The sequence below is a fragment of the Chelonia mydas genome, chromosome 7, assembly GCF_015237465.2.
Source record: "Chelonia mydas isolate rCheMyd1 chromosome 7, rCheMyd1.pri.v2, whole genome shotgun sequence".
Lineage (NCBI taxonomy): Eukaryota > Metazoa > Chordata > Testudines > Cheloniidae > Chelonia > Chelonia mydas.
Genome location: NC_057853.1, coordinates 70930210 through 70956844, shown reverse-complemented (window position 1 = coordinate 70956844; position 26635 = coordinate 70930210). Strand labels below are relative to the sequence as shown.

Below are 26635 nucleotides of genomic sequence, written 5' to 3'. Positions count from 1 at the left end.
TGGGGGGAAAAATAAAAATCTTTTACATAAATAAATGTGTTCATTTCTAACTTTGAGGTTAATTAAGCTCTTTGCAGAGGGCAAGATAGATGAACCTGCTGTAGTCTCCACTTGTTTCCTCTTTCCTGAGTACCAGATCATTAGGTTAAATTTTCAGTAGTGTGAAGTTCAGTTAGCTGTCTTTCATAGCCTCTTTCCCTTCTCATCTTGTGTCTTTTTTTTCTCAGTCCGCCATCTTCTTTCTGTCATTTTTTTCTTCTTAGACCCCAAACTCTTAATTCCCCATGCCTCTACTCTCTTCTGCAAATGTTGATCAAAAGGAATAGGCTGCACACCAGACAATACTGAAGGCTGCACGAGGCAACTACAAATTATGGGACAGCCTTAAAAAAGAAATTCAGGATACTTAACAGTTCAGTGTCCCTTGCCAGGTCGTTTGTTCAGTGATTAAGTAAAGGAGCCCTGTGTTTATTATGGGGATTTGATGAGCTACCATATTTCAATGTTCTTTATTAATAAACTTGAAAAACATTTCTCCTTCCATAATATATGGGGTATAGGCTTGAAGTTGCTTTGGGGAAAGAGGGAGTGCGCTCCTTCAAAAATAATTAAAAGATGGGGAGAGGTGGATGGAGATTTTTGGAGGTTGGGGAGAAAGCAGGAAGACAATGGAGTTATTTCTGCAAAGTGCTTGGTCTCCAGTTCTGGGTGTAGCTTTGACTTTTTCTGCTTTAAAACATTAATCTTTATATAGTTCCATCCAGTATGCAAATTAACATCTCACTGCAGTGAAAAGGGAGTGGTGAGGTATTGTTCACACCTTTGTCTATGCTATTGTTTAGGAGATGGGTTTCCTTGAGGGGGTGAAACAGCTCTGTCACTCCCCCCCACCCCTCCTCATATCTCTGCCTCTATTCTTAAAATCAGTAGTAGTTCTCAAACTATGGGTCATAGAAAGCTGGCAAGTCACAGTGACTTCTACAGGCATCCAGCTATTCTGAAAAATTAGCTTGAAACAAGTATGAGGAAACAGCTAGTCTTCCTCCACCAGTGGACAGAGAGGATGCGGGAGTTGCCCTTGGGAACTGGACCTACCCAGTGAAAAATTTGTTAGTGAAAAATTTCTGAATAAGGTACTTTTCTACCCAAGTGTGTGCTGCAGTTGCCACAGGGATGCTATTGGATAGTGAGTGGCAGTGAAAAAGCAAGATGGGCAGTGCCATGTGGTTGGTGACAGAAAAATGAGGTAAGGCAGTCTGGATGATGGAGCGTAGGAGGGGTGACTAGGCTGGGTGCTTATGGTTGGACATGTTGGCCTATGCTGAATGGGAAGGAAGGCTTGGTGCTGATGGGTAGCTGGGGAGGCTAGGCACTGGTAAGTAAGTGGCCATAGGGTTCTTTGCCTCAAGCTGTGGCCTCCTTTGAGACAGCCTGACAGTTCTGCCTTAGACCAGATTTGCTGTGGTTTGGGAGCTGTCTTTAGGGCTGGGCCACCTGCTCCCCTCTCCCACACTCATTGCAACTCGCCCCATCCCTTCTCAGGTCCCCCTCCCTCAGCCAGATGCTATGCACAATAGCAAGTTTTAGAGGTAGGTGGGAGGGCTACAGCTCTCACCCACAATTCAGCCAGGATGTTGCGGACAAACATGATGGGGCAGTCAAATGAGATCTGTGCTACCTGCCAGCCCTGCCTTAGTAAAAGCAGTGTTAGTGATGAAGACATTTCTAGGCTTTCTCCTGGTCACTGCTGCCAGTTCCATTTTTGTCCGATATGCCAGGATCCCTAGGGCACTGAGGGGGGATTTTTCTTTCTTTTTTTGGCTACTGAAAACCTGCCAAGGAATTCTTTTGCCCCCCCCCCCCCCCCAAACTGGTGTATGATAGTGTGCTGGGGTACTAGCTCGTCTCATGCCAGCTCGGGGTTCCGTGATTCGTGAAAACTGAGGGTCTCAGGCAAAGAAAAAAACAGATGTTTCTAACCCAAGGGCGACGCGAGCGCACCCCACGCGCGCTGCGCTGCCAGGCCAACGGGACCCAACCCCTCCGTGCGGCCGCAGCCTGGGATTCGGTCAGTCTCGCTCACTCCTGCCACCTGCCCCGATGCAGGCCTCCCTCCTCGGCCAGCCCTCTCGGTAAACGAGGCGAGGCGAGGGGGAGGGGTTTTACGCATGCGCAGACCCAGTTCTAGCGCAGCCGGGAACTCGGGCTGGCAAGGTGCTCGCGTGCGTCGTGGCGCCTCTCTGCCGCTACGGATCAGTACACGCAGAGTGCTCCACGCGAGGCTTTACGACGGGCACAGCTCTCGCGAGAGTAGCCGCTCGTTCCCCCTCTCCCTTTTTGTGCTGAGCCTCCAGCCCGTGAGGTCAAACCGCTGCGTCTCTGGAACCCTCCCCACCCCGGTAAGTGCGGAGCGCACCGGGACCTGGCACCCCTCCCCCCGCCGTGCGAGCGCGCGGACGCCCCGCCTGCGCTCACCCGCTGCGGAAACCCCGCCGGCTGGTGCTCGCCTAGAGCCGAGGAGCCGCCTCGCGTCTAGGCCGGCCGGGCTCAGCCCCCGTGTGCGCCGGGGGTGGCGCCGCCGCTCCGGCCTGGCCGTACGTGGCTTTCCCCCGCCCTTCCCGGGCCGCTAACTGACGGGCGGGCGGGCGGCCGCTCCGGGCCGCGCTCCCCCCGGGGGCTGCGTCCCGGCGGGGTGACAGTGACTCCTGTAACGCGGCCGGGGTGGGGGGGCAGCCGCGCAGGCAGACGGGAGGAGAGATGCTGCCTGGACTACGTGGGCGGGGAGAGGCTGCCAGGTGCAGAGAGCGGAGTGGGGAGGGGGCGAGCGCGGGGGGAGCGTAAGCGGAGGGTGCGGGAGGTGGGGAGGACTTTGGGACGGCGCCTACAGATACGTTTCCTCTATTTGAGGAGCACATGCTGGGGGCTACCACAGTTTACATCAGTGGTTCTCAGCCTCTCCGGGCTACTGTACCCCTTTCAGGAGTCTGATTTGTCTTGTGTACCCCCAAGTTTCATCCCACTTAAAAATTACTTGCTTACAAAATCAGACGTTGAAAACACAGAAGTGTCACAGCAGACGATTACTGAAAAATTGCTTACTTTCTCATTGTTACCGTATAGTTATAAAATCAATAAAATATAAATATTGTACTTGAATTTCAATGTATAGTATATAGGGCTGTATAAACGAGTCTGAAGTTTTAGTTTGTACTGACTTTGCTGGTGCTGTTTACGTAGCCTGTTGTAAAACTAGGCAAATACCTAGTTGAGTTGATGTACCCCTTGGAAGACCTCTGTGTACCCCTGATTGAGAACCACTGATCTACATAAAAGGAGCTTGTGAGTTTTGTACTCACGTCATTGCAAATATAAGGAATATGACTGTTCTTTTAAAAGGTACCATTTGCCAAAGAGACTAAACAAAACAATTCTCTATTTGATGCACTAATAAAGAATAATAAACAAAGCGATGGGTGTACAATATGAAAGCACTAGTTTGTTTACTCTGAGCTACACTGTCAATTGAAAAAAATTCTTTTAAAAATTAAGAATCAGCAGCCTGGTTGGTTTAATAATTTATCGTACAGTTTATTATGGGTGGCACTGAACCTCGTTAAAATTAAACAGTTTTGAAAATGTGATTTTCTTTGTGTTCAAATAGTGAAATATTTCCTGCATCCTAACCTACACAATCATACATAAAGATAGTAGCATTCTTTATCATGTGTTCTTGGTAAATATATTTGAGCATGATCAAAAATCTTTTTTGGCTTATGTTTCCTGATTAGATTTAGGGCAAAATTTTCAAAAGCACCTAAGGCTGTCTCTGCACCACAGCATAGCTGTGTCAGTGTAGGTATGCCAGCACAACCCTGTAATGTAGTGTGGAGACATGCTATGCTGACCAAAGGGGTTTTCTGTTGGTGTAGGCTCCTCAGTAGATGGTGACTGGTCCATGGTCCATGGACTTCTTTTGACATAGCTGTCTACGTCTGGGGGTTAGGACAGCATAGCTGTGTGGTCAGGTGTGTGGTTTTTTCACACCCCTGGCAGCTATTTTGATCTTTTAAGTGTAGGCCAAGCCTGAGTCACTGGGACTTGAGCATTTTGGAAATTATCTGTAGTGATTATAAATTTTGCTTTTTAATACAGTGCCATAGGTGCATAGTGTTCTGCAAAGAGTTTAACTCCAGGCTAGGTAAGACATAATATGGAAGAATTCTTAAAAAATTGCAGGTAGGTTACAGAAGTGCTTAGATTTGAAGGGAGGGTCAAAATAAGTAGCTGTCTGATGTGGTTTTTGAAGGGCGAGAGGGAGGCTGTAGTGAAAACAAATGTGGGGGTACATTCCAGGTCTCAGGGATAGCATGGGAGAAGGCAGAGAGGTGCTTATGGAAGTATAGTACCAAGAGAAGCATAATTGGGAGAGCAGGGCTGGATTAGGGAGTGGTGAAAAAGAAGATGAATATGGAAGCAGTCTTAACGGGAAGAACATTTGGATTTTCCTTGTAAGGTCACTAACAATGGAAATATGTTAAATTCCAATAATTTTAACTATATCTTGAATGCCTCCCCCCTGTAACCAGGTTAAGGGTTAGGCACCACTTCACTTCTCACCTAAAAAGTTAGTTTTTATTCCAGGTCCTGGTGTGTCCGTCCTCATCATATCTCCTGCATTGTGACAACCCACCATGCATCATGTTGTGGAACTCCCCAAAGTTATTTCTTTTGACATACTGCATGTTTTTTTCCTCTGAAAGCCTCTTTTTTTTTTTTTTTTTTTTTTTAATATTCTAAAAGTATAAAATATAGGCAATGTTAATATATGGCATGATGTTTTTCAAGGGAATGTGCCTCACATTCCATACTTCATTGGGATTATAGAATAGTCTTGAAGTGATGGAATGACTGGTGGATATCATGTTAGAACAGAAATGGCTATAACAGGGACAGAAATAGGGGGAATCTGCAAAGAGCTTTCATTTAATGGGCAATTTTTTCCATTTAACATGGTTATTGAGGGGCAATCAGCATATTGCTACTGGTGATAGAATTAAAATTACATTTGCAAATCACACTAAAGGAAAACTGATCTCCATTTAGGCCTCCATGAACAAACAGCTCAAATCAAGCTACAGAATCAGCCAAATGGGCTGGCGGTAGCTATATTGGTGGGGAAATCTCTCCCATTGACAGTGCTGTCTACACAGGGAGTTCAACGTAGTTATACCGACCTCTCAGGGGTGTGAATATTTTACACCTCTGAGTGTTATAGTTATGGCAATATAGGTCTGTAGTGTAGACCAGACCTGAGTAAATTTTCCAAACCTGAGTAAGTTTCCCAAAGCTCTGTGTAAACTCAAAAGCTTGTCTCTGGCCCCAACAGAAGTTGGTCCAATAAACAATATTACCTCACCCACCTTGTCTTGCTAATGTCCTGGGAGAGACTGTACTCCTGGGGGAATTCTGTGCCAAAAAATTAAAAATTCTGTGTACAGTATTTTAAATTTCAGCAAAATTTGGCATATTTTATTTGTCAAAATAACACACATAGTCACACATTTAAATTATTTTGGTAATTTATTTCAAAATACCTGTGAGCAAGTATGTCTGTAACAATACAGACAAAAACAAAAAATTCAGGAAATGTTTTTGACAAATAGATTCCTTACTAGGCATGTTAATACAGAACTTTTGAGTAATTAATTTAAACTACAATACAGAAATGTATTTCCTGCACCCCTCAGAAGCAGTGCAAAGGCTTGGGGGAGTTGGGGTAATGGAGGAGCTGAGGGAGAGGGAAGTAATTGCTGGGAAGGAGCCTGAGAGTGAACTTGGAGGTTTGTTAGGTGTGGGTGGGAGAAGTATGGAACAGGGGTTTTTTAGTGTGTTGGGGAAAGGGATTGTTAGGGAGCCTCTTCCATGCAGACCCTGGCTGATCCCTAGCTGACCCCTAGCCTCTCATTCAGTCAGCCACCCTCTTCCCCCATCCTCATGTGTTCCTGCACCACCACTAAGCCACCCTCTTCCACCCGTCTCCATGTGTCCCTGCACTCCCATTCAGCCTGTGCCCCAGTCTGTTCCCCCACTAGCGCTTCTGAACCCCAGTCTGTGACACCCAAGCAGCTCCATGTGCCCCACGCTTTCTGTCCCCCCCCATATCCCGTGCCTCCTGACCTGGCCCCACGGGCAGGAGCTGTTAGGAACGCAGCCTCTGCTCTTCCCTAGCCACAGCTGGGGCTGCTCCCACCCGGGAGCGGCTGTTCTCTGTTCTGGTGCTACACTGGGTGACTGGGCAACAAAATAGCAGATGAAATTCAATGTTGATAAATGCAAAGTAATGCACATTGGAAAACATAATCCCAACTATACGTATAAAATGGTGGGGTCTAAATTAGCTGTTACCACTCAAGAAAGAGATATTGGAGTTATTGTGGATGGTTCTGCTAAAACGTCCACTCAGTGTGCAGCGGCAGTCAAAAAAGATTGTTGTGGATCATTAAGAAAGGGATAGCTAATAAAACATCATATTGCCTCTATATAAATCCATGGTACACCCACATCTTGAATACTGCGTGCCAGTGTGGTTACCCCGTCTCAAAAATGATACATTGAAGTTGGAAAAGATTCAGAAAAGGACAACAAAAATAATGAGGGGTATGGAACGGCTTCCATCTAAGGAGAGATAAATAAGACTGGGACTTTTCAGCTTGGAAAAGAGACAACTACGGGGGGATATGATAGAGGTCTATAAAATCATGACTGGTGTGGAGAAAGTAAATTAGGAAGTGTCATTTTTTTCTTCTCAACACAAGAAGTAGGGGTTACCAAATGAAATTAATAGGCAGCTGGTTTAAAACAAAAGGAAGTATTTCTTCATATAACGCACAGTCAACCCATGGAACTTTTTGCCGGAGGATGTTGTGAAGGCCAAGACTATAACAGGGTTCAAAAAAGAACTAGATAAATGGATGGAGGATAGCTCCCTCAGTGGCTGTTAGCCAGGATGGGCAGGGATGGTGTCCCTAGTATCTGCTTGCCAGAAGCTGGGAATGGGCGACAGAGGATGGTCACTTGATGAGTACTCTTTTGTTCGTTCCCTCTGAAGCACCTGGCATTGGCTACTGCTGGAAGACAGGATACTGGGCTAGATGGACCTTTGGTCTGTCTCAGTATGGCAGTTCTTATGTTCACAGCGGCCCCAGGTGGCCAAAAGGTGTAACTGCAGCACATCTTGGCAGAATGAATTTTCTGCTGGGGGAAAAAAAAATCTGAGTGGCACATGAATTCTGCATGTGTGAAGCGATGCAGAATTCTCCCAGGAGTAAGACATGACTGCAACAACACTGCATGCTAATAATGAGTATAAGCAACATTTACCCCTCTGGTGCTGAAAAAGGTTTACTTTTAATGTAAATGCCATAAAACCACAATCAGGCTTTCAGAAGGGTGCTGAACTTTTGTGTCCCAACTACATTACAGACTTCCAGCAATTAAAAGAACCATTTCAAACATCTAGAACACATGTAAAACACTTTCCACACTAGTGTTTGTAATGACATGTTTCAGAGTAGTAGCGGTGTTAGTCTGTATCTGCAAAAAGAAAAGGTGTACTTGTGGCACCTTGGAGACTAACAAAATAAATTTATATTTAATAAATTTGTTAGTCTCTAAGGTGCCACAAGTACTCCTTTTTTTTTAGTGTTTGTAATGTTTCTCAATTGTGTATTGATATTACTGCATTAACTCTGAGCAAATCTTATAACTGGTTCAGTCTGAACTATTCCAGTGTTAGTGTGAATGGAAGTGTAGCAACACAAGTTCACTTGATACAATTCCAAAATGGCATGGGTAGATAAAGAGCACGTCTAATCTTCAGATTTGCGAAGTGCATTATGTGAAGCATTTTTTGTTGTTGTTCATTAAGGTGGTGATTCCAGATTCCTCTCTTGTTTTGAGCCTACTGCAGCTTCTGTACCTATGTATGGCTTCTGTTTTATAAGGTACAGCATACAACAAAGACCTGTGTTTTGGGGAATGCTGACACCAAGTTTTATTAAATGCATGCTATTTTAGACTGAAAAATGCTTATTATAGGGATTACACTTTACATTTTGCTACAGCACTTCTCCATCTGTTAAGAGGATTTGTGGGACCTGCATTCTGGGATAGGTACTTCAGGAGAACCACAATTCATTGGTAATATAATGGGAAACATCTCAGTCTTTTAACATAGACAGGGTCCCAGATCTCAAGCCAATTATTTTTGTCCTTGCTGAATAGAATAGTAAGATTTTGATGTGGACAGATTGACTCTTATGTAAACTGTGGAAGATTTGGTTGAACAGCTAAGTTACAGATCTTTCTGAGAAAATGGATCCATATTTGTTAGCCAAACCACATACACAGATTGCATGCTTGGCCCTAAGCAACTGTGTGCAGGTTTGGTAAACAAAATTCCATCTTTTAATTTCCAAAAGGGGATTGTTTGGAGACCGACGTGCCATACTTCCAGTTTTCTAAGACCCCTAATGTGGCCTTTCCCCTTTGCATTGTCCTGTTGGACAGAGGTGAGAAGACTAAAGTCCATAAGTGTAAGGTGCGTCTCCAAGGCAGGGAACAGGCATCTTGCTCAGCAGCAGAGCTGTGTTCTTTTTGTGCAGCAACCATGCAAAGTAAAGACTCCACTTCTCTAGAAGCTTATTTTAATAAAACTTTTATTAAATCTTAAAAAAACAGAAAACCCTCCCTGAGTCCCTCCTCTCTCAGTATTCGCAATCCGGCCTCCTCTCGCAGCTTTATGCTGCAGCCTCCCTCGGCTTTCTGTGCATGAGCGTTCAGGCCAGTCAGAGCTCTCTGCTGCTACTCAGAGCTCTCTGCTGCTACGATTGTTTCCAGGCGTTTCCCTTTAGTGCCCCTGTAAATCCCTCCTTTCTGTGAAGACGTGCAAGACTGAGTATCGGCTGTGGCTGCCCTGGCCACGTGGGGCTCAAGGGGTGGGCTTAGGAAGTAAGCTGCGCTGGCAGATTCCAAAGCCTGCTCAGTGCTCACAGCTGATAAATTTGCAGGGGCTATATAAGGCCTTGGGAACCTGGGCTCGTCGTACGGGAAGACAGACGAACAGTAAACAGGTAGGGCAAGCAGGCTTGGCTTTCAGGCTGCAGGGATGTGACATAAAGTCAGCGGTATGGGTGTATGCTTTAAATATTTGTATAAAATATTTACCACAGGGATTTGTGATTGCATGGATTTCTTTTAGTATGTTGTGTTTGTTATATTCAGAATAGAATGATAATGAGAAAGTTAAACAGTTCTGGGAACACTCGCTTAGACACAAGCAAAGTCTTTTGTTTTCAGACTTTATTTTTTAAGCAGAAATTTAATTGCATTATTTTGTATGAAGAATTCATGTGTTGCTGCGTCTGCACTAGAAACCGTTCTGTGCATTCTTGAGCAGATATGTGTTTGGAACAAGACTGCAATTTTGTTTAAAAGAGGTTTTGGGTGAGCCCTAGAAAGCTGTATGAATCAGTGGATGCTGAAAGAGAAAACACTAAAAGCTTGTTAATAACCATAGTCACTGCTGAACTATTTCCATCATTGGATAGAAATGCAGGATGAAGAAAGTGTAGTTTTAGCTAATGTAGGGGCTTTCATTTTACAAGTTATAAGATGTACAGACTCTTTTCCCTGAATATTTTTGGTGTCATATCAACAGTGTTCTATAGATATATTTAAAGACATTGCAATTAGAATTTTTAATCTAGACAGTTTTGAAATATAAAATGTGTAAAACAACTCATTGGCTTTGTAGCTGTGATATACAATTGAGACAATGGCAAAAATATTCCATATAACATACTAAAGTGGCCTTGGTTTGCTGTTGCTTAAGCTAGGGAATTTTTGGCTAGGAACATTTATAAAGCGTGCCATTGGATCTTCAACAGCTACTTGGATCAGAAAAAGTTTAAGCTACAGTGAACTAAGGCCACTTTACTTCTGAATGAGAGCATGGGGGTAGGGAGCGATAATGTGCTTTAATTTATGTGCATTACCTTCACACCTTTAGTAACTTTTGTTTAACTTTCCTGAGTGTCCCATGGCGACAGGCCCTCAAATACCAGCATAATCAATTCAGCCCTTCATTCTTGAGAATTAACTGCAGTTATTGTATGAGAATGTTAAAAACTGAGGCTTTTACTGCTACAAGAAGGTGTTAAAGGTCCAGTGGCACTCATTGTGAATGTCCTTGGCCAGAAATTCCCTAAAATTCCAAATTTTTGTAAACTAGTTGCATCTTCACAGTTTGTAATATACCCATAATAATGTTCTGATGGGTGGTAGCTCTGTAGAGTAGAGATTAATTGAGTGACATTGAAGCGAAAGCTGTAGCATAGGCAGGCCTCCTGGTAAAATTCAGCTCTGCCACTGGTCATGATGGCAAATTATGGCTATGAAATGGCTGCCTCATTCCAGAGGCGGTTTCATTTCATTGGTACTGTGTGTGTAGTTAAAATATTTTGAAAGATTCTATATATGGTGCTTGGAAAATGTTCTGGGCATAGAGTACTAAATCAGTTAGTGTAAGAAAATTAGATGGTGTTGATGGGAGACAGCGAGGTCCAGTTATAACCCTTTCAGTGCTTTGGCTGTTTTTTTCCTAAAAGGTAGCAAAATTGACAGTGAATGCCAACCATGAAACTGGCAAGTCTATTGTCAATTTTACTCTTTTAAAATATGTAAGTTGCAAAATGTTGTAACTTGTAATGGTTTTGCATTCGGTAGATGTACAAAACCAGTGTAATTTTGTAATAACCCAAGTCTCTTCAAGCTCACTATTATTTATACAAACTATAACACTGCAAAATTAACTTTAAAAAAATCATACTATCTTCTGAAAAAATTGTGACTACTATTTCCATAATTGGTAGGTAAGCTTACTGTAACTAGTTAGTAAGTGCATTTAACCGCACTTAATATATAACCAGTGTCATTGTTTTGTTGGTCAGTTACAGTTACGCTTCCATCTTATGCAGTAGCACCATTGCTCTTATGTAGTGCTTGGGAGTTGGGTTCACATGCACAGTCTTTTCCAGGCTCTTCAAGAGGGAGTTTACCCTAGCAACAGGCAGGATCATTCAAGAAAGGAAAGGGAAGAGAATTAACCATGTTAGCTTGTTCTTGGCTCACCCAAAAGGTGCTGCTTAATATTAGCAGGGGAGCAGAAAGCTCTTCAAAAAGAAACTTAAAAAGAGAAGTCAGGACACATTTAGAGGTGGTTGCATCAGAATTTTTTTTTTTAATTAGTTGGTTAAAAAAAATTAAGTTTTAGCAGTGTCCTCTGAACTTTAAAATTAAAAGGAAATGATGCACTTAGGCTTCTCTTGGACTCAATCACTGTAGCAAGAAGGAGGATTACAAAAGTTTTACAAATTGAACATGTAAATTAATTGCATTAATATGAGAATTAAACATATTACAATCAAGCAAAAATAGAGACAAGGTAGGTTGGCCCTCTGCATCCTGAATAATTTGGTGGAGACCTACGTACATTTTTAAAAAAAGAATTAAAGTACTCTTCTAGTTCTAGCCTGAATATGATCATATGTTTCTCAAGAGGAGGAGGTATTGGATGAAATTACTTCACAACTCGTGGTGTGATCTTTTGATTTTACATATGAAATGTTGCTTCTACCCTTTTCCATAGGAAGAAAACCAAACACACCATACAACACCACCCTGCAGAATGTTTATATTTGTGTTTGTTTTTTGTTCTGTTTGTTCATTCTTTCTTTCATGGTGGTGACCTGCATTTTCATGTGACATTATTACTAAAGACCAGGGTCTGTTTGATTTAAATCACTAAAAGGCTCTATTTACTCATGGATTTCTCTATAAAAGTGCATTCTTGTTGGTTGTTATAACCTTAATACATATTCTTCACAACTCAGAGAGAGATGTAAGTTTCATTTTTAGAAGGTACACACTATACGCTTTTAAAGTGATTGATTTATTTTGAAAACTTTTCAGATTAGTTTTACAGCTATATCAGAAAATGAATGATTGTTTGGTTATTTCATTTACCAAATATAAATGAAGCAGATAGTTCACCTCCCAATGACTTCATAAATATCTCAAGTTCAACAGGTTAATCATTAATATTTGGAGGATTTTCTTGCCATGCTGTATTAGGAGGAGAAAATCACCCGTCAGACATTTAAATTGTTTTATTTAACTAAAACAACAACATTATGTATTCAGGATTTTTTCTTCAACAGCTAATGTATAATAATTTAAAAAACAAGCATATGAATTTTTGAATTTAGTTAAACATTCAAGTTTTTTAAAATCAGGCTTGTTTTTATTAAAATTGTTTTTAACTAAAATAGTTAAATGAACTATTTTTTTTAAAAAAATCAAAAATTAAATCGACTGTGTCAGCCAGGTCAACATGAGAAACTTAAAATATTGGCTTCTGCAGCTAACTCAGTCTTCTCCACCTTCATTTTCCTGTTTGTTTATAATCTGGAAAAGAAAAACAAGCTTTCCTGCTTTTTCAGGTCCCAAACGATTTCTAAATTTGGAATGAATTAGTCCAAAGGAAGCAAATATTCTTTCTACACCAGCAGAATAAGCTTAAAAGTGAGATTATCACTTCAACAGTCTCTGAATCCAAGTACTTAAGTGACTCCCACCAGTTCACTGGTGTGACTTTCTTTAAAATATCATCAGCAAACATATATTTCTTGAATGGTTCACCCTTAGCTCTGAAGTTTATTATAGTTGCCATTATGGAGGGATGATTGCTGGATGTCCATGTCATAACCAGCTCCTCTTCTTCAGCAGTTAAGGTTTGACCCTGGTATCCAGTATTAAGAATATTTGCAAGAAAATAAGTTGGAGATACTGCTTATCCTATTCTTTTTTTTTTATGCTTGTAATTTAACTCTGTCATTGCATATTTCTCTTTTGAAGATCTCACTCAGTTCGTTCCATATTTCAACACCATCAGCAATAAAACAGTTATTTCCTTGCATTTTCTTCAAGGTACAGAAATAGGCTTCAGGGTACTCCGCATGTGTTCAACATTTCTTTTAAGCCCAATGTTGAGAACTTCGGCTGTGACAGTGCCATCTATTTATTTTTCATGATTTTGTTCTCAAACTGTCATCAGATTAGGCCAGTCCTTGATATGGAAACAGACCACCACTGAGTTCCATTGCACATCTTGTGGAAGAGTTAGCTTGGTTCCTTCCACTTTTTTCAGAGCAGTTGCTGCAAAGTGGTTGTTACGGAAGTATTTTGCAATTTCAACAACATTAGCCTTTATTTCTGGAACACTGAAGTCTTTGGCATCAAATAAGCACTGCAACTGTATGTTATTAGCTTGGGACTCTTTTCACTCTCTTCTAAATAATTTCTTCTCATCTTGGATACATTTGCAGCATTGTCTGTGACCAAGCTGCATACTAGACATTTGAATTTTTTTCCAGTTTGTTATAGCTTTTACTGCTACTTCTTGTAAGTATTCTGCTGTGTGTGCATTTCCTGATTTATCAATTGTTTCTGTAAGGAAGACATTCCCTTCTTCTGTTGTCACACAAGCACATACAACAGGATCATTGTGGACGTTGCTCCACCCATCAAGACTAAGGTTAACAATTTTACTCACCTATACCTTTTGCACACTGCTCAATTTCTTTTTCATACACTTTATCCAGCAATTTATCTGCGACATCTGCTTTGTAGGGTGGACTGTATCCTGGTCTTAATGGCTGAACCATATTAACGAAGTGTGGGTTCTCAGTCATACGGAAAGAAGAGTTTGTTGCATAAACAAACTGATGAAAAAATTTCCCAATTACCTCTTTTTGTAAATCTGCTGGTTTTTATCACAAACTTATCTATAGTTGTTTCTGGATGATGGAGATTTATTTTTCTTTTTGCTACAGGTGATATATATGTGACATACATTATGTTACTGAAACACTATCATTAGCGGATAACTTTGAAACTATAGAAAATGATGGTGATCTTGAAGGTGGATAGTCTTCAGAATCCTGTATGTTGAGGATGGATTCTCCTAAACAAAATAAGTCAATGCAGTTATTTAATTATTACCATACTGTTCATTTAGTATTACTCATTGCATTCACTGACACTCAGTACTACTTTAAAGGTGAAATTGTAAAAGGAAGATCTGCCTATTTCAGCTATTTATTTTTTTTGTCACAACTGCATCTAAAATGATAGTATCATAGAGTAACAACTATATTTTTTGCTCAAACATTAGAATTCCAGAGGAATAGTCCAGAAGGAAGACAGGCAGTCCTTAAGAAAGAAGTATGAAATAGGAAAGTTTACAAAACTGAAAATCCTGCATGTTCAGACACGTTCCTTTCATCATCTTCAATGCAGCTTCCTCCTGAGAAGGAACACTTCTCATGATGATGTTTCATTCAACCAGGCCTTGCATTACTTTGTTGCACTGTTTGCATTTTGCACACATGCCTGTCTTACCCACAGGTAGAGAAACGTCATTAAAATATTCCTAAACTGTGTCTCTTGCAGCCTGCTGCCATTATAGATTTTTTCCTTCTAGTGAGAGAATGGTATGGTAGATCTCAAATCAATGAAGGCTACACTCGGAAAGACCTCAAGACTTCTGGAATATGCTGCTTAAACAGTTTCACTTTTGTTTCTACTGTCTGTACCTCCCTTCTCACATTTACCTTCAGACTTCTTCTCCCTTGTCCAGATCTATTCCGCCCCAACAATCTTCTATTCATTGAACTTTTTGAAACTTTGCACTTTTAGAGAGAGGTAACGGATTGACTCTGTGTACGCAAATTTGCAGAGGGACAATAGGGTTGAGGTCTTATTTCTCACCTCTATATATTGATTTATTTAAAAACATAAATAACATCTTGCTGTTAAGAAGAATTATTTCTGGAGACACAAATCCACAGTTTGAGAAGTGCAAAACTGAGTATCTCTGATGGTATCTTCTAGACAGAGCACTGAGTCCCATTGGGTAGATAGAAAAATTAACCTAAATAATCTATACAGAAGCCCCTGGAATCCCATAAGATTGGGTCCGTAATCCATGAACTATTGGAACTCATTTACAAAATTTTTCTTAAACATTACACAAATATATTCTCATACTATAGAATTAGAATTTATAATCCCTATTCCAGGATGAGATATCTTTGAGCTATAATGTATCTTAATTAAAACTATTTTTCGATTGTTTTTTTCCTCAAAAATCCAATTTTTTTTTTTTTAATTTTTTTATTTTTTTAAAGATCATTGTTTTTTATCCGCCCTGCATATATGTAAGACTCTTTGTGTTTTGGGGGATAGGAAGAGGAAACTAGTCTTACTTTTAAAAAAAATGTGTATTGGAAGCAGTGTAGTTCAGTCTTTCAACCAAACAAAATTCTCACTCCGATAACTGTTGTGAATGGGAAAAAAATAAATCATACCTTTCAGAGTAGGTCTGTGCCTCATTTAGGGTTGTCCTGACTAGCAAAAAGGTAGGATGTAGTTGGGCTTAGCTAAATTTTCCTACCTAAGCTCAGCCTAGACTTGACCACTTTTCGTAATCAAGAGAAGGCCAGAGATACTGCACATTTCTGATAGTCATTTGAAGTGAATCTCAAGTTTTATAGCAAATCTCTGAAGAATCTGTTAGCTCTTGTTCTAAATTTGGCCTCTCAGAGTACAACGTTTTCTAAAAATTCCCTAATGCTGCAAACATAGGTTCGGCTCCACCAGTGACAGAAAGTTTCCTCCTCCTATCCCCAAAAATACAAAGGGTCTTACATAAAGTGTGTCTCCCAGAACTGGACACATTACTCCAGCTGAAGCCTCACCTGTGCCAAGTAGAGTGCACAGTTACCTTCTATGTCTTACATACAAGACTGCATTTCAGAGTTACATTAGCTTTTTTTTGCAACGGCATCATGTTGGCTCATATTTAAGGCTACGATTTGATCATGGAGGTCGCGGAAGTCACGGAATCTGTGACTTCTGCAGATATCCGTGACTTCAGCCTGTAGCCGCTGGGAGCTGTAGGGTATCCCCACCTCCTGTAGTGTCCGGAAGCTGCGGTGTACCCCTGCCACCACCGGCGGGGGAATCCCCATCAGCTCTCCCGTCCCCATGGGCAGGAGTCCCCTCTCCGCGTCGTAGCCACTGCAAGTGGCAGCGGATCTCTGCAGTTCCCCAGCCGCCACGGATGCAGGGGACCGATGCAGCTCGCAGCAGCTAGGGGATCCCCTGCAGCTCCCCAGCCGCCACAGATGGGGTTCCTTCCCAGCCACGAGACAGGGGCTGCAGCCACAGCAGGGCAGGGTGCTGGACCCTCCTCCCTCCCACTTCTTGTCATGGACCGTTTCAGGGACAGGTCATGGTTTCCATGAATTTTTGTTAATGGCCCGTGACCTGTCCCTGACTTTTACTAAAGATGTCCATGACAAAATCGTAGCCTTACTCCTATTTAATTTGTGATCCTCTATAACCCCCAGGTCTTTTTCTTTTCTGCCTAGACAGTTTTTGTCTAGCCCCATTTTGTATCTGCATTTAATATTTCCTTCCTAAGTATAGTACTTTGCATTTATTGAATTTCGTCTTGTTCATTTCTGACTGATTCTCCAGTTTGTCACAGTCCTTTCAAATTCTGGTCTTCCAAAGTGCTTGTGAACCCTCTCACTTCGGTGTCATCTGTAAATTTTAAAAGCATACTCTCCACTCCAATATCTAAATTGTTAATGAAAGTGTTGAATAGTATCGGACTGAGGATAGACCCCTGCAGGTCCCCAATAGGTAAGTCCTCCCAGTTTTACAGTGAACCATTGATAATTATTTCTTGACTATGATCTTTCAATTAGTTATGCAGCCGTCTTATAGTAATTTCATGTAGACCACATTTATCTAGCTAGCTTATGAGAATGTCATGTGTGACTGTCAAAATCCTTACTACAGTCAAGCTTTATCAAGTCTACAGTTTTGCCCCTACCTTCTAGGCCAGTAACCCTGTCAAAGAAGGAAATTAGGTTGGCTTGGCACGATTTGGTCTTGACAAATCCATGCTGGCTATTGTTTATAACACTATTATCCTCTGGGTGTTTACAAATTAATTATTTAATAATTTGAGTATCTTTCTAGGTATCAGAGTTAGGCTGATGGGTCTATAAGCTCCCAGGTCCTCTTTGTTCCCCTTTTTAAAGATAGGTGGTATATTTTCCCTTCTCCAGTCCTCTGGGACCTCTCCCATCCTCCATGTCTTCCTTAGCTAGAAAAAAGTTTAAAAGCATTGGAAAACAGAAATCTAATGGGGAAGTTTTCAGCATGTAGATATTTAGCAGAACAGTATATCTTCTTTTTATATTGTTAGTGTGGATAAATTACTGTGCTGAAAAATTACCCTGAAGAATCTCAAGATCTCAATGTGACCGCCTCGTTAATATTTTTCCAGATAATTTGTTTTCTGTAGCACATCAGATATTGCAAATTACTGTGTACCAAAAGTAAACTGAGAGGACAACCAAGGCAAAGATTGGTATATTCAGACATGCTGTCCACAGAGGTGTACAACTTACTGGACGTTACTTTCTTATAGCAGTTTTTTTTAGTATTCGGTATCTTGACCTTTAGAAAAGTTACATTTCAAATGTGTTTTCAATAACAAATTAATATTACTGAGGTTGCAGATGACTGTTCAGAATATGCCCTCCTCGTTCTTATCCTTTCAGGGACTTTTGGAAATACTTAAGTTTCACTGTTGTTAAAACAAAATTTCCTTGTGGTTTAGGAACATTATCAAGAATGAGCCCACCGCAGGATAGGAGTGGAAACTCCTGCAGTAAGGAGCCCCTTGTAAAGTGCCTTCAAGCTAAGAAAGACTTGGAGACAGCTATTGCTGGAATTCTCAAGGCTGAACAACAAATTAACGTGAACTGGAGAGAGGTATTTAAAATGTACTTTTTAAAAGTCTAACATTTTACCAGTTTTGGTTGGTAGTTCTACAAGATACTTGGTGTTCTGAGACAATAAACTGAAATCTGTCCTAGAAGCACCATTATTAAGGCTATGATTTAGTCATGGGTATTTTTAGTAAAAGTCATGGACCAGTCACAGGCCATGAACAAAAATTCATGGCCTGTGACCTGTCCATGCTATAAATACCTCTGACTAAATCTGGGGGGTGGGAGGGAGCCTTGGGAGGCGGGCTAGCAGCACCTATGCCAGTCACACGGGCCCCTGCTCAGGTGGTCCCCGGGGCCAGCCGCACAGGGCTTGCTGCAGGGCCACCTAAGCGGCTGGCTGCAGAGCTGCTCCAGCAGCGGCTGGTGTGGCTGGCCCCGGGGCTACCTGAGCAGTTGACCCTGGAGCCAGCTGCTTGGGCAGCCCAGGGTCAGCCACACTGGCTGCTGCAGAAGTGCTGGAGCTTGCGGAAAGTCAGGTCGCGGAAAGTCACGGAATCCATGACTTCCTCAGTCTTCATGACAGATGCAGAGCCCTAACCATTATCTCACTATAATCCTTAGAAGACATAAGCATTTGAGTATTGCTAACCTCACCAGGCAAAATAAAAAGTGCAGTTTCTCAACATTTTTTGTGTTAATCGTTCCTTATTTGTAATGGGATTTTTTTTTTAGTGATTCACTATTTATGCTACTGGAAATAACTTCTTTAAACTGAATGATATAAAGGTGCTACAAATAATATGTAGTAGTACGGCTGTTTTAATAAACTGATAATCCTTTGTGTTTGGGTACTCCTTCAATGGAAATGGTCTTGGAACTTTGAAGTGGGGTAACTGGTAAGTATGTTGGGTAAAAGCCCAAGCCTTTGATGAATAAACATGCAATGACATGGATTTCAAAATGGTTTGTATTTGTATTTTATGGGGTGAGAAGAAGGTGGTTGGAGGCTAATGTCTGTTTGTGTCACACTATATTTCCCCCCTTCTCCCCTATCCCCGCTGCCTCTGCTTGCCTGCGATACATGGTGGTGCCCAGATTCTGATGAGGGACTCTGGGTGTTACTGTGATATGCATAAATGACAAATATTGCTATTTAATATTATCTGTCCGTGGAATTGGGTAGCCTCACATGACTTTTGTGAAAGTTTAATAATAATTGAAACTGCATTTGTCCTAAAGAATACTCAGACTTGTGTACAATAGTGTTAGGTTTCTTAACCCAGCCAGTTGTGTGTGAATTGTATGTTGTGATGTGTGAGGGTTGGTGACTTCGGTGTGTTCTTTGAACAAAGAAATTTCAGGTTATGGTTTGAGGTGATTACAATTAGTACAAAAATATTAGTATGTAATTTCAGTGGGTGGTTTCCTCTCTCCTCTCTTCCCCCATGAAACATTGGGTATGCTCTGGTTTGAACTACTCAACAGACATTCTAGAAATACTAAATGGAGCCGGTATTTATCTTGCAGGTCAAAGCTCAGGTTCACAGCTGCATAAGTCGTCACATGGAATGTCTGCGCAGTCGTGAAGTTTGGCTGCTTGAACAGGTAGATCTCATTCAGCAGCTCAAAGAAGAGACCTTGCAACAGCAAACACATCAACTCTACTGGGTAAGATGTGTGTGTTTAACTCAATTTAGCTATATTGGCCCTTTCAAATACACTGGTCTTGCTAGTATGTATTCATGGTAAAGTACAAATCTTGAACAGGTATATCCTGTGTCATGTATAAGAATGTGAATTTGAACATGTGATGCCTTTACTGGAGCTAAGGCAATACTATTGTTTTATTTTTCATATAGTTGCTGGGACAGTTCAATTGTCTTATCCACCAACTGGAACACCCTCATAGCAATGACCTAGTCAATCAGATTTCTGTGTGCCTGGAGAGGTAAAAATATTACGTGATCTGAATAAATGAGTGCTATTCATTTTGACTTTACATTGAATTTAAACTGTTTTCTGGTCATAATATCTGTAAACCATCTCTTCTACATAATTAGCTTTTCTGAAGTTTGTATAATACTTTACTGTGAGCTATTTTCAGTAATTGCTAAAAAATTAATGGTGAGATTTCAAAACAGTCTAGGATAGAAGATGAGTATGGCTAAATACCCAGGACTGCTTTGAAAATCCCAGTGTAAGATTTTGAAATCGATCCTTTAAAGAGAAGTCAGGATACCATAAATGGTAATGCAAGCATAACTATTTGTGCAGGTTACTTCAGAGGTTAAGGTTTGATGTCATTTGATTTGGGAGGAAGAGTAAGTGAGGAGAGGAGTTTGCTGTTTTGCTGGATATTTCATTTTTTTTTTTCTGTTTTTACTGCATAAGAGCCTTGGATGGACATATCTTTTTATTTTTGTGTAAAACGCTAAATAAATAATTCAAATTAGTTCAGATTTTTGGCTGTTTGCAACAGAGCCAATTAAAAGCCTTTATACAAATATTGGCTCAGTTTTATAAGCTTAAAGCTAGTGAAGCATTTAACTGAACTTATGGGTGAACTTCAATTTTTATTAAAGATCTCCTTAATTCTTTTAGACTGGGCAGTCTGACCCTCAAACCAGAAGAGTCTTCCAACCTGAACTTTGAGGCTGATACGTCTTCCCTTCGCCAGGCCATCACGTCCTTTGGCTCAATTAAAACAATGGTGAGTACCAAGGCTTTTATAGTAGGATCACTGTTGAAAATACTTGATTCAGATATTTTTAAGGGGAGAGGGTGTCTGCAGATCCCTGATTATTTATTCAACTGGGTTCATTTTAAATCTCTAGTTGAAATAAAATATTTGTGTATGTTTTATTACAGCTTTAGGCACATAATTTAATATTGCATATAGCAATTTTTTTCAACTTCAAAAAGTCTATAACTCCCTGCTCAGATAGATTATGATCACCTAGGTGGGATGTGATATTTATATACAGTAATAACAACACCCAAGCTATAGATGATTTGTCAAGGAGTCTCTTTCAAAAGTATCTCCTCAGCTGCTGCACAAAACTTTACATATATGTTTTTGGCAGAGGTTGATTGGAAGGTTAGGGTGGGGTGGAGGGCGGCGGGTATGTGTTCTTGCTCTTTGTTGTAGCAGTTGGAATTTAATGTGGGGATTGACTTTAGCGGATGCCAGTTGTAGGCAATATCGGTGAAAAAGGTACATGCCCCAGCCTCTGGGAGCGTTTACTTTTATAAAAGCAGAAATAATTCTGCTTAATTGCTCTAGACTGAAATTTGCCATAACATCTTGATTTTGAAGGCTCCCCCCCTTTTAAAAAAAAAAATTTCAGTTACCTTGAAGTTACAGGGATATAAAAGGAGTTTACCAGTTGTAACTGTGCTTTTAATGCTGCTTCATTTTAGTCTTAATGTTTAAACATTTGTTTTTTTAATTAGAGTTGAGTTTTAAAAATGAGGTAAGTGATTATTCATCTTTCTTTCTTTCTTTCTTTCTTTTTTTTTAAATAGCAAACTCCTGAGACAGAAAATGCTTCCCCTTGGATGTCAGTGCAGAACTGCACGCTGGCCCAACATGAACAGGTAAAATGAATATTTGTCTTCTGAAAATAGGGTTTGACTAAAAGTAGTATAAGCATAACCTTGCTATCTATCCGCTTTCCTAACTGGTAATTTTCATGGCAACGGTTAAGGTATTGCTGTTTGAGTATTCAGTAACAATGTGGCAAGGTGCATGTCCCAGCGAAATGCCTGTTGGGTGGATGTTCTAGTTTCCTTTTGCCATCTTCCCTTACATCAGCTCCTTGACTATGAACTTGAGTTAATTTGTCCCTGGGGATGGAATGGGGCAGCTCCAGCTTGGCTCTTCTAGTCCAAATACTAGAGGATAAATGGAGTTGAGTCCTAAGTGTGCCAGACAGGGATTTGAAACTGTTCCAGTTGTATTGCAACAGTTTACCTGGGAGGCACCATGCTGGGTCCAGCACAGAGATGCAGCTAAGTTCGAAGTATTTTTCATGTGGATGGAGAGACTGTACAGTCAAAAGGGCTGAAGTGATCACAGGATCCAGAACTCCTGTGGGTCATAGGTCATACAGATTAATTGTACGCATTTAACTGTTTTCAATCTAGTTTCTAGATAATTAGAAACAATTGGAAAAGCAAACCACACAGCAGTAAGCTGGCTTTTTGCCACATAGATGACTGTGAGGCCTTTGTGATGATGGTGTGAGAAGAGACTTCTGTGGTTCTTGTTTTGGTTAATAAATATTGGTACATGTTGGACACACTACATTCTGAGATTCTCTGTAGATTGCCTCCACAATGAAATAGCTATGTTTATAACCTGGAGACCCCATACGTTCTTTTTTAGCAGAAACTATTGTCTGGGACGTTGGGTTCCCCACTCAGTGACTGGCTACTTGGAAGCAAGTCTGCTAGCATTCGCCAAGTTCCATATGTTCCCAGCATCAACCCTGAGGACTGGCTAATGAAAAAGCATGTGCCAGAGACCAGCCAGGTAAGCTCTTCACGTATTAAAGAGGAATGTGGTTTCATGCTGCAGTTGAAATTGAAAGGGGGGGAGCACATCCATTATACTTGTCTTGCATCTCTGCCCTACCCTTGTTACATCTTGCTTGATTCTCAAAATATTCTGAGCTGTCACTGTACAAACAGCTTTTTTTTTTTTTTTTTTTTTTTAGGATTTAAACTCTTCCAAAGTCTGTTATTTTGAGGAAGCCTGGGGAAATCTGAAAGATTTGGAAAATTGGCTCTTGCAGAATCAGCAAAGAGAAGAAAATTATGAAAAAACAGATTCCCATAAGCACAGGAGCTCCAATTCCACCACCTGCTCCTTCTTTTCCACTGAAAAGGTGGATGAATTAGAGTTCCTTGAGCAAGAAGAGATGGACATTTCTGACTGGCTGCTTACTCCTTCTGACCCAGAAAATGGAAGTAGTGCCTCAGAAGAGAAATGGAAATGTGTGTTTCAACCTTTTAGGGAGGAATATAACATAAATGATTGGCTTCCCAAAGCTGACTCCTGCACTTACTGTCGTGGCAGTCAGGCCAAGAGTGTAGAGATAGAAAACCTTGGAAATCTTAAGTGCCTGAATGAGCATCAGGATGTGAAGAAATCCCCCACAGTATCTACCAACAATGTCTGGCTCCTACAGCACCCCCAGACTCCATTTAAAATGGAAGATGTGTGCAAAGCTAATGAGCCATGCACTAGCTTTTCAGAGTGTGTGTGTGATGACAGCTGTGAAAAGGAAGCCCTGTGTAAGTGGCTCCTGAAGAAAGAGGGGAAGGATAAAAATGGCATGCCAGTAAGCCAGATACCGGTGGTGAACCCTGAGCCTGAGAAGCCTAAATCTGCTGTCAACATCTGGCTTCATCCCTCCAGGCAGCTTCCGGAGGAGTCAGTTACTACCACAGTGAAATTGGATAGTTCAGTGAAGGTTGTAGAACCTCTAAAAGCATTGCTTGAGAGTCCATTGACAACCTGGCTAGCCAAATCAGAGCACACAGCAGCAAGCACAGAAGAAAAGGCAACCCGGGAAAAAGCAGAAGTTAGCTTCAAGAGTCCCTTTCTAGACCTCCTGGCCCCATTCCACCTTCCTCTGCATGTCAACAGTTGGGTGTTGTCTTCAAAGAATATAGAAACTGTCAACCAGCCTCCGGTGGAAGATAAATGGCTGCTACGCAAGAAGGCACAAGTGAGCATAGTCTTTAATGTTTATTCCTAGATAATGTGTTAAGACAGTATAATTACCAGTGTTACTTCTTGCCCTGTTTTTTCTAAAAAATCTTGTCTCCTCAATGCTCAACCACTATTTTAAGAGTGCTGAAATAAAACAGATCTCAGTATTGAAATCCAACTAACTTTGTAAAGCGAATGTAGCCAAGATTCATCTCACAAGAAATATTAGATTTAACTTTCTTTGATCTGACCCCTTTAAAAGATTGCAGACCCACAGGAAAACTAACTTAGATGCATTTTGGACATAATTATTAAGGACATTCCCTTTTTCAGGACTGTGGCCTTCCTACAGTTTGTGATCTTTTTGCTTGTATGAAACTGAATGGAGATAGAGAAAAGTGGCTGTACCAGACCCCTTTACAGGTAAGATTAATCAGTTATACAAATGCATTGCTAATAAACACAGTTGTGCATTCTATAATCCTTTAAGATATCTACATTTAAATGTTAAAAGCAACATATGATTTGCTTTCTATATCTATTTTTAGCAGCTCAACCTATTCCTTTTTCTCCATTCCCACCCCTCCTGGTCCTCCATTGTTCTTTCCCTTATCCTCTTCTGCCAGGGGAAATTGAGGGAATCATACCCCCGTTAAATAAACTGATATTAAATATTGACTCTTTGTATGGTTTATGGTAAATTACACTCTAATTCGGGATTTTCTTAATTTTTATGCATCACATTGGGGGTGTCTGTCATATAGTTTAAGCCAGTGTCCTATATTTGGGATTTGACAGATGAACACTCTGTTTTTAACCTCCTGGAAAGCTCTTTTGCTCGCAAGGGAACAGCAAACCCATCAGAACCAAGAAACTTAGCCCCAGAAGCAGTATCTTTATGTGAAGCATTTTCAACATCCCTTTTGTTCTTGCTTCTCTCACAGAGTGTTACTTTCTCCTTTACCAAAGAACAAAATAAAATAACTCTGTATTCTGAATTGTTTTGTTCTAGAAGTGAAGAACTTGAAGCATTAGAACCACGTCACCTTCCTGCTGATTACCACACAAACATACTATGTCATTGCAGTCTGCTGAATCATTGTGTTTGTGTCTGACTACTCTGCTTTATTTTTCTTCCAAACGTTTAGCTAAAAGACAAACTATATTTATATGTAACTGAGTTATGGTGCAGAAAATGCCTTCGTGTTATAAATACTCCTGAGTGCAGGCCTGCTGAATATAAGCACACTGACACAATAGGCATTTGTAAGATTGTATCTTTCATGGGTCTGTGTGAAGCTTCTTTTATGGGTTGTCACTTGAAGCATGGTGAAGCTCAGAGCAATTGTAAAATGAAATGTCTTTGCTGTGAAATCTGCATCTCTGGTGCTTGGACTGTACTATATAGTGTTGCAGTTTTCTTACCCAAAAGATTGCCCTTCATATTCTAGAACTTTATTTTGAGAAGGATTCCATCTTTTTTAGATAGCTTATTCCTTAGGTAGAAGCAATTTTTTGTTAACTTTTGAAGGATGGCACTTGTTGCATGCGTCCTATGTACAGGTCAGCCCAAAGCTGTCAAATGTATTCTAGTTTTTGAAAGAAATATACTTTTTTTGGCCCCTGACACACGATGAGAACTGTTAGATGTGTTTTTAAAGGAAGACCTTCCTGTCAGTGAATGAGATCTTCAGCTACTGAGAACTGAGACATATTTGGCCCAGATCTTTTTAAATTGCTTTTGAACTGAAAGTCTTTTCAGTGCTGTTTAGTCTTTGTGAATTGATAGACTCTGAAGCTAGTAGGTGCCCAGCATTTGAAGAGGTAACAATTACAATTTTACTGAAACAATTTGGTGTACAAAAAAAGTAATAGTGATGCAAAGATGTCTATTTTTTTAGACTAATTGGCAGTTAACTTATATTCTATAAACTGCTGGTAGTCATGTTTCCTTAGCTGGTTCATAGACAAATATAATTATAAATGGAAACATCTTGGAATGCTTAACAAAAATGGAACTTTGGATGCTTGAGAGTCTCCAAGTAGGATGTAATCTTGTTCAATGTGTTTTCCAGCGGGTGGCCTGCATAGAACCCACCACCTTTTCAATCTGTTTTCGATAGTTAAGGTAACTATCACCTTGATATCAAAGTTGGGGAGTGGGGTCAGATTAATTTTGATCTCTGTAGCAGTGGACATAGCATGAATATATCTCCTCTAGTATACGTTTTATTTAAACCCTTCTGAAACATTGCATACATTGTCTGAAGCCAGTGGTGTACAAAGTGCCATTGGGCAGTAGGTTTGCTAGCTTGCATGAAGAATTAGCAAAGTTATTAAATATCTGCACAGTTAATTTCCCCTGTACATTTTCATTAACTTTTTTCTGATGATTTTTAGATAATGTTTTCTTAAAGCTTGTCTGGAGTAAAAATGACCTCAACTTTTCAGTGCAGAAAGGAAATCTTGTTAGAAGGATTGAAACTTAATACCACTTGCCTGGTGCTACACAGTAAAAGTATTCATGTGTGGTATCACTGTGTTCAGATAGCCTGTGAACTGATGTTTTTAAAAAATCTTGGCCCTTTGCACACTGAAAATAGACTCTATAAGGGCTTTAGATTAGCAGACCACTTAAGACCTTTTCTTTTAATAGTTTGAGTCGTCTACTGAAATCAGAACTTCAGTTTTTACCTGACCATATTGCCTGTTGCTGCATGGAAAGACTGCACTATGACTAACTCCAATGATAACCTATTTTGATTAGCAGTTGAATTTAATGATGTCTGATGTGCAACTCACCTTTATAATCCTTTTAACCTTAGTCAATGAGTACTAACTTCATATTCAATTCATTATGCCCTTAAAACTTTCTGGGGGTGTGTTCATTTGCTTTTCACAGAATCCCAATTTAGTTAATACTAATAAATATTTATGTAAAGTGTTGATTAGTCTTTTCCATTAAAAAACATTGCAGCCAAAA

General features: G+C 40.5%; 1 protein-coding gene across 6 annotated transcripts; it reads left to right on the top strand.

Annotated features, from left to right (window-relative positions):
• The first annotated feature begins 1740 nt into the window (after nucleotides 1–1740).
• On the top strand, nucleotides 1741–26635 carry NCOA4 (nuclear receptor coactivator 4). Of its 6 annotated transcripts, none has more exons than XM_037903418.2 (11): nucleotides 1741–2399; nucleotides 3556–3562; nucleotides 17819–17973; nucleotides 19461–19601; nucleotides 19793–19881; nucleotides 20535–20643; nucleotides 21459–21530; nucleotides 22324–22467; nucleotides 22652–23668; nucleotides 23986–24075; nucleotides 24665–26635. In XM_037903418.2, the coding sequence occupies exons 1-11, from the start codon at nucleotides 2169–2171 to the stop codon at nucleotides 24668–24670; spliced, it is 2061 nt and encodes a 686-aa protein (XP_037759346.2). In that variant the 5' UTR covers nucleotides 1741–2168; the 3' UTR covers nucleotides 24671–26635. The 6 variants fall into 6 exon arrangements, with proteins under 6 accessions (XP_037759346.2, XP_037759345.2, XP_037759347.1 ...); XM_037903417.2 differs by having other exon boundaries at nucleotides 22321–22467; XM_037903419.2 differs by lacking the exon at nucleotides 3556–3562 and having other exon boundaries at nucleotides 2287–2399; nucleotides 22321–22467.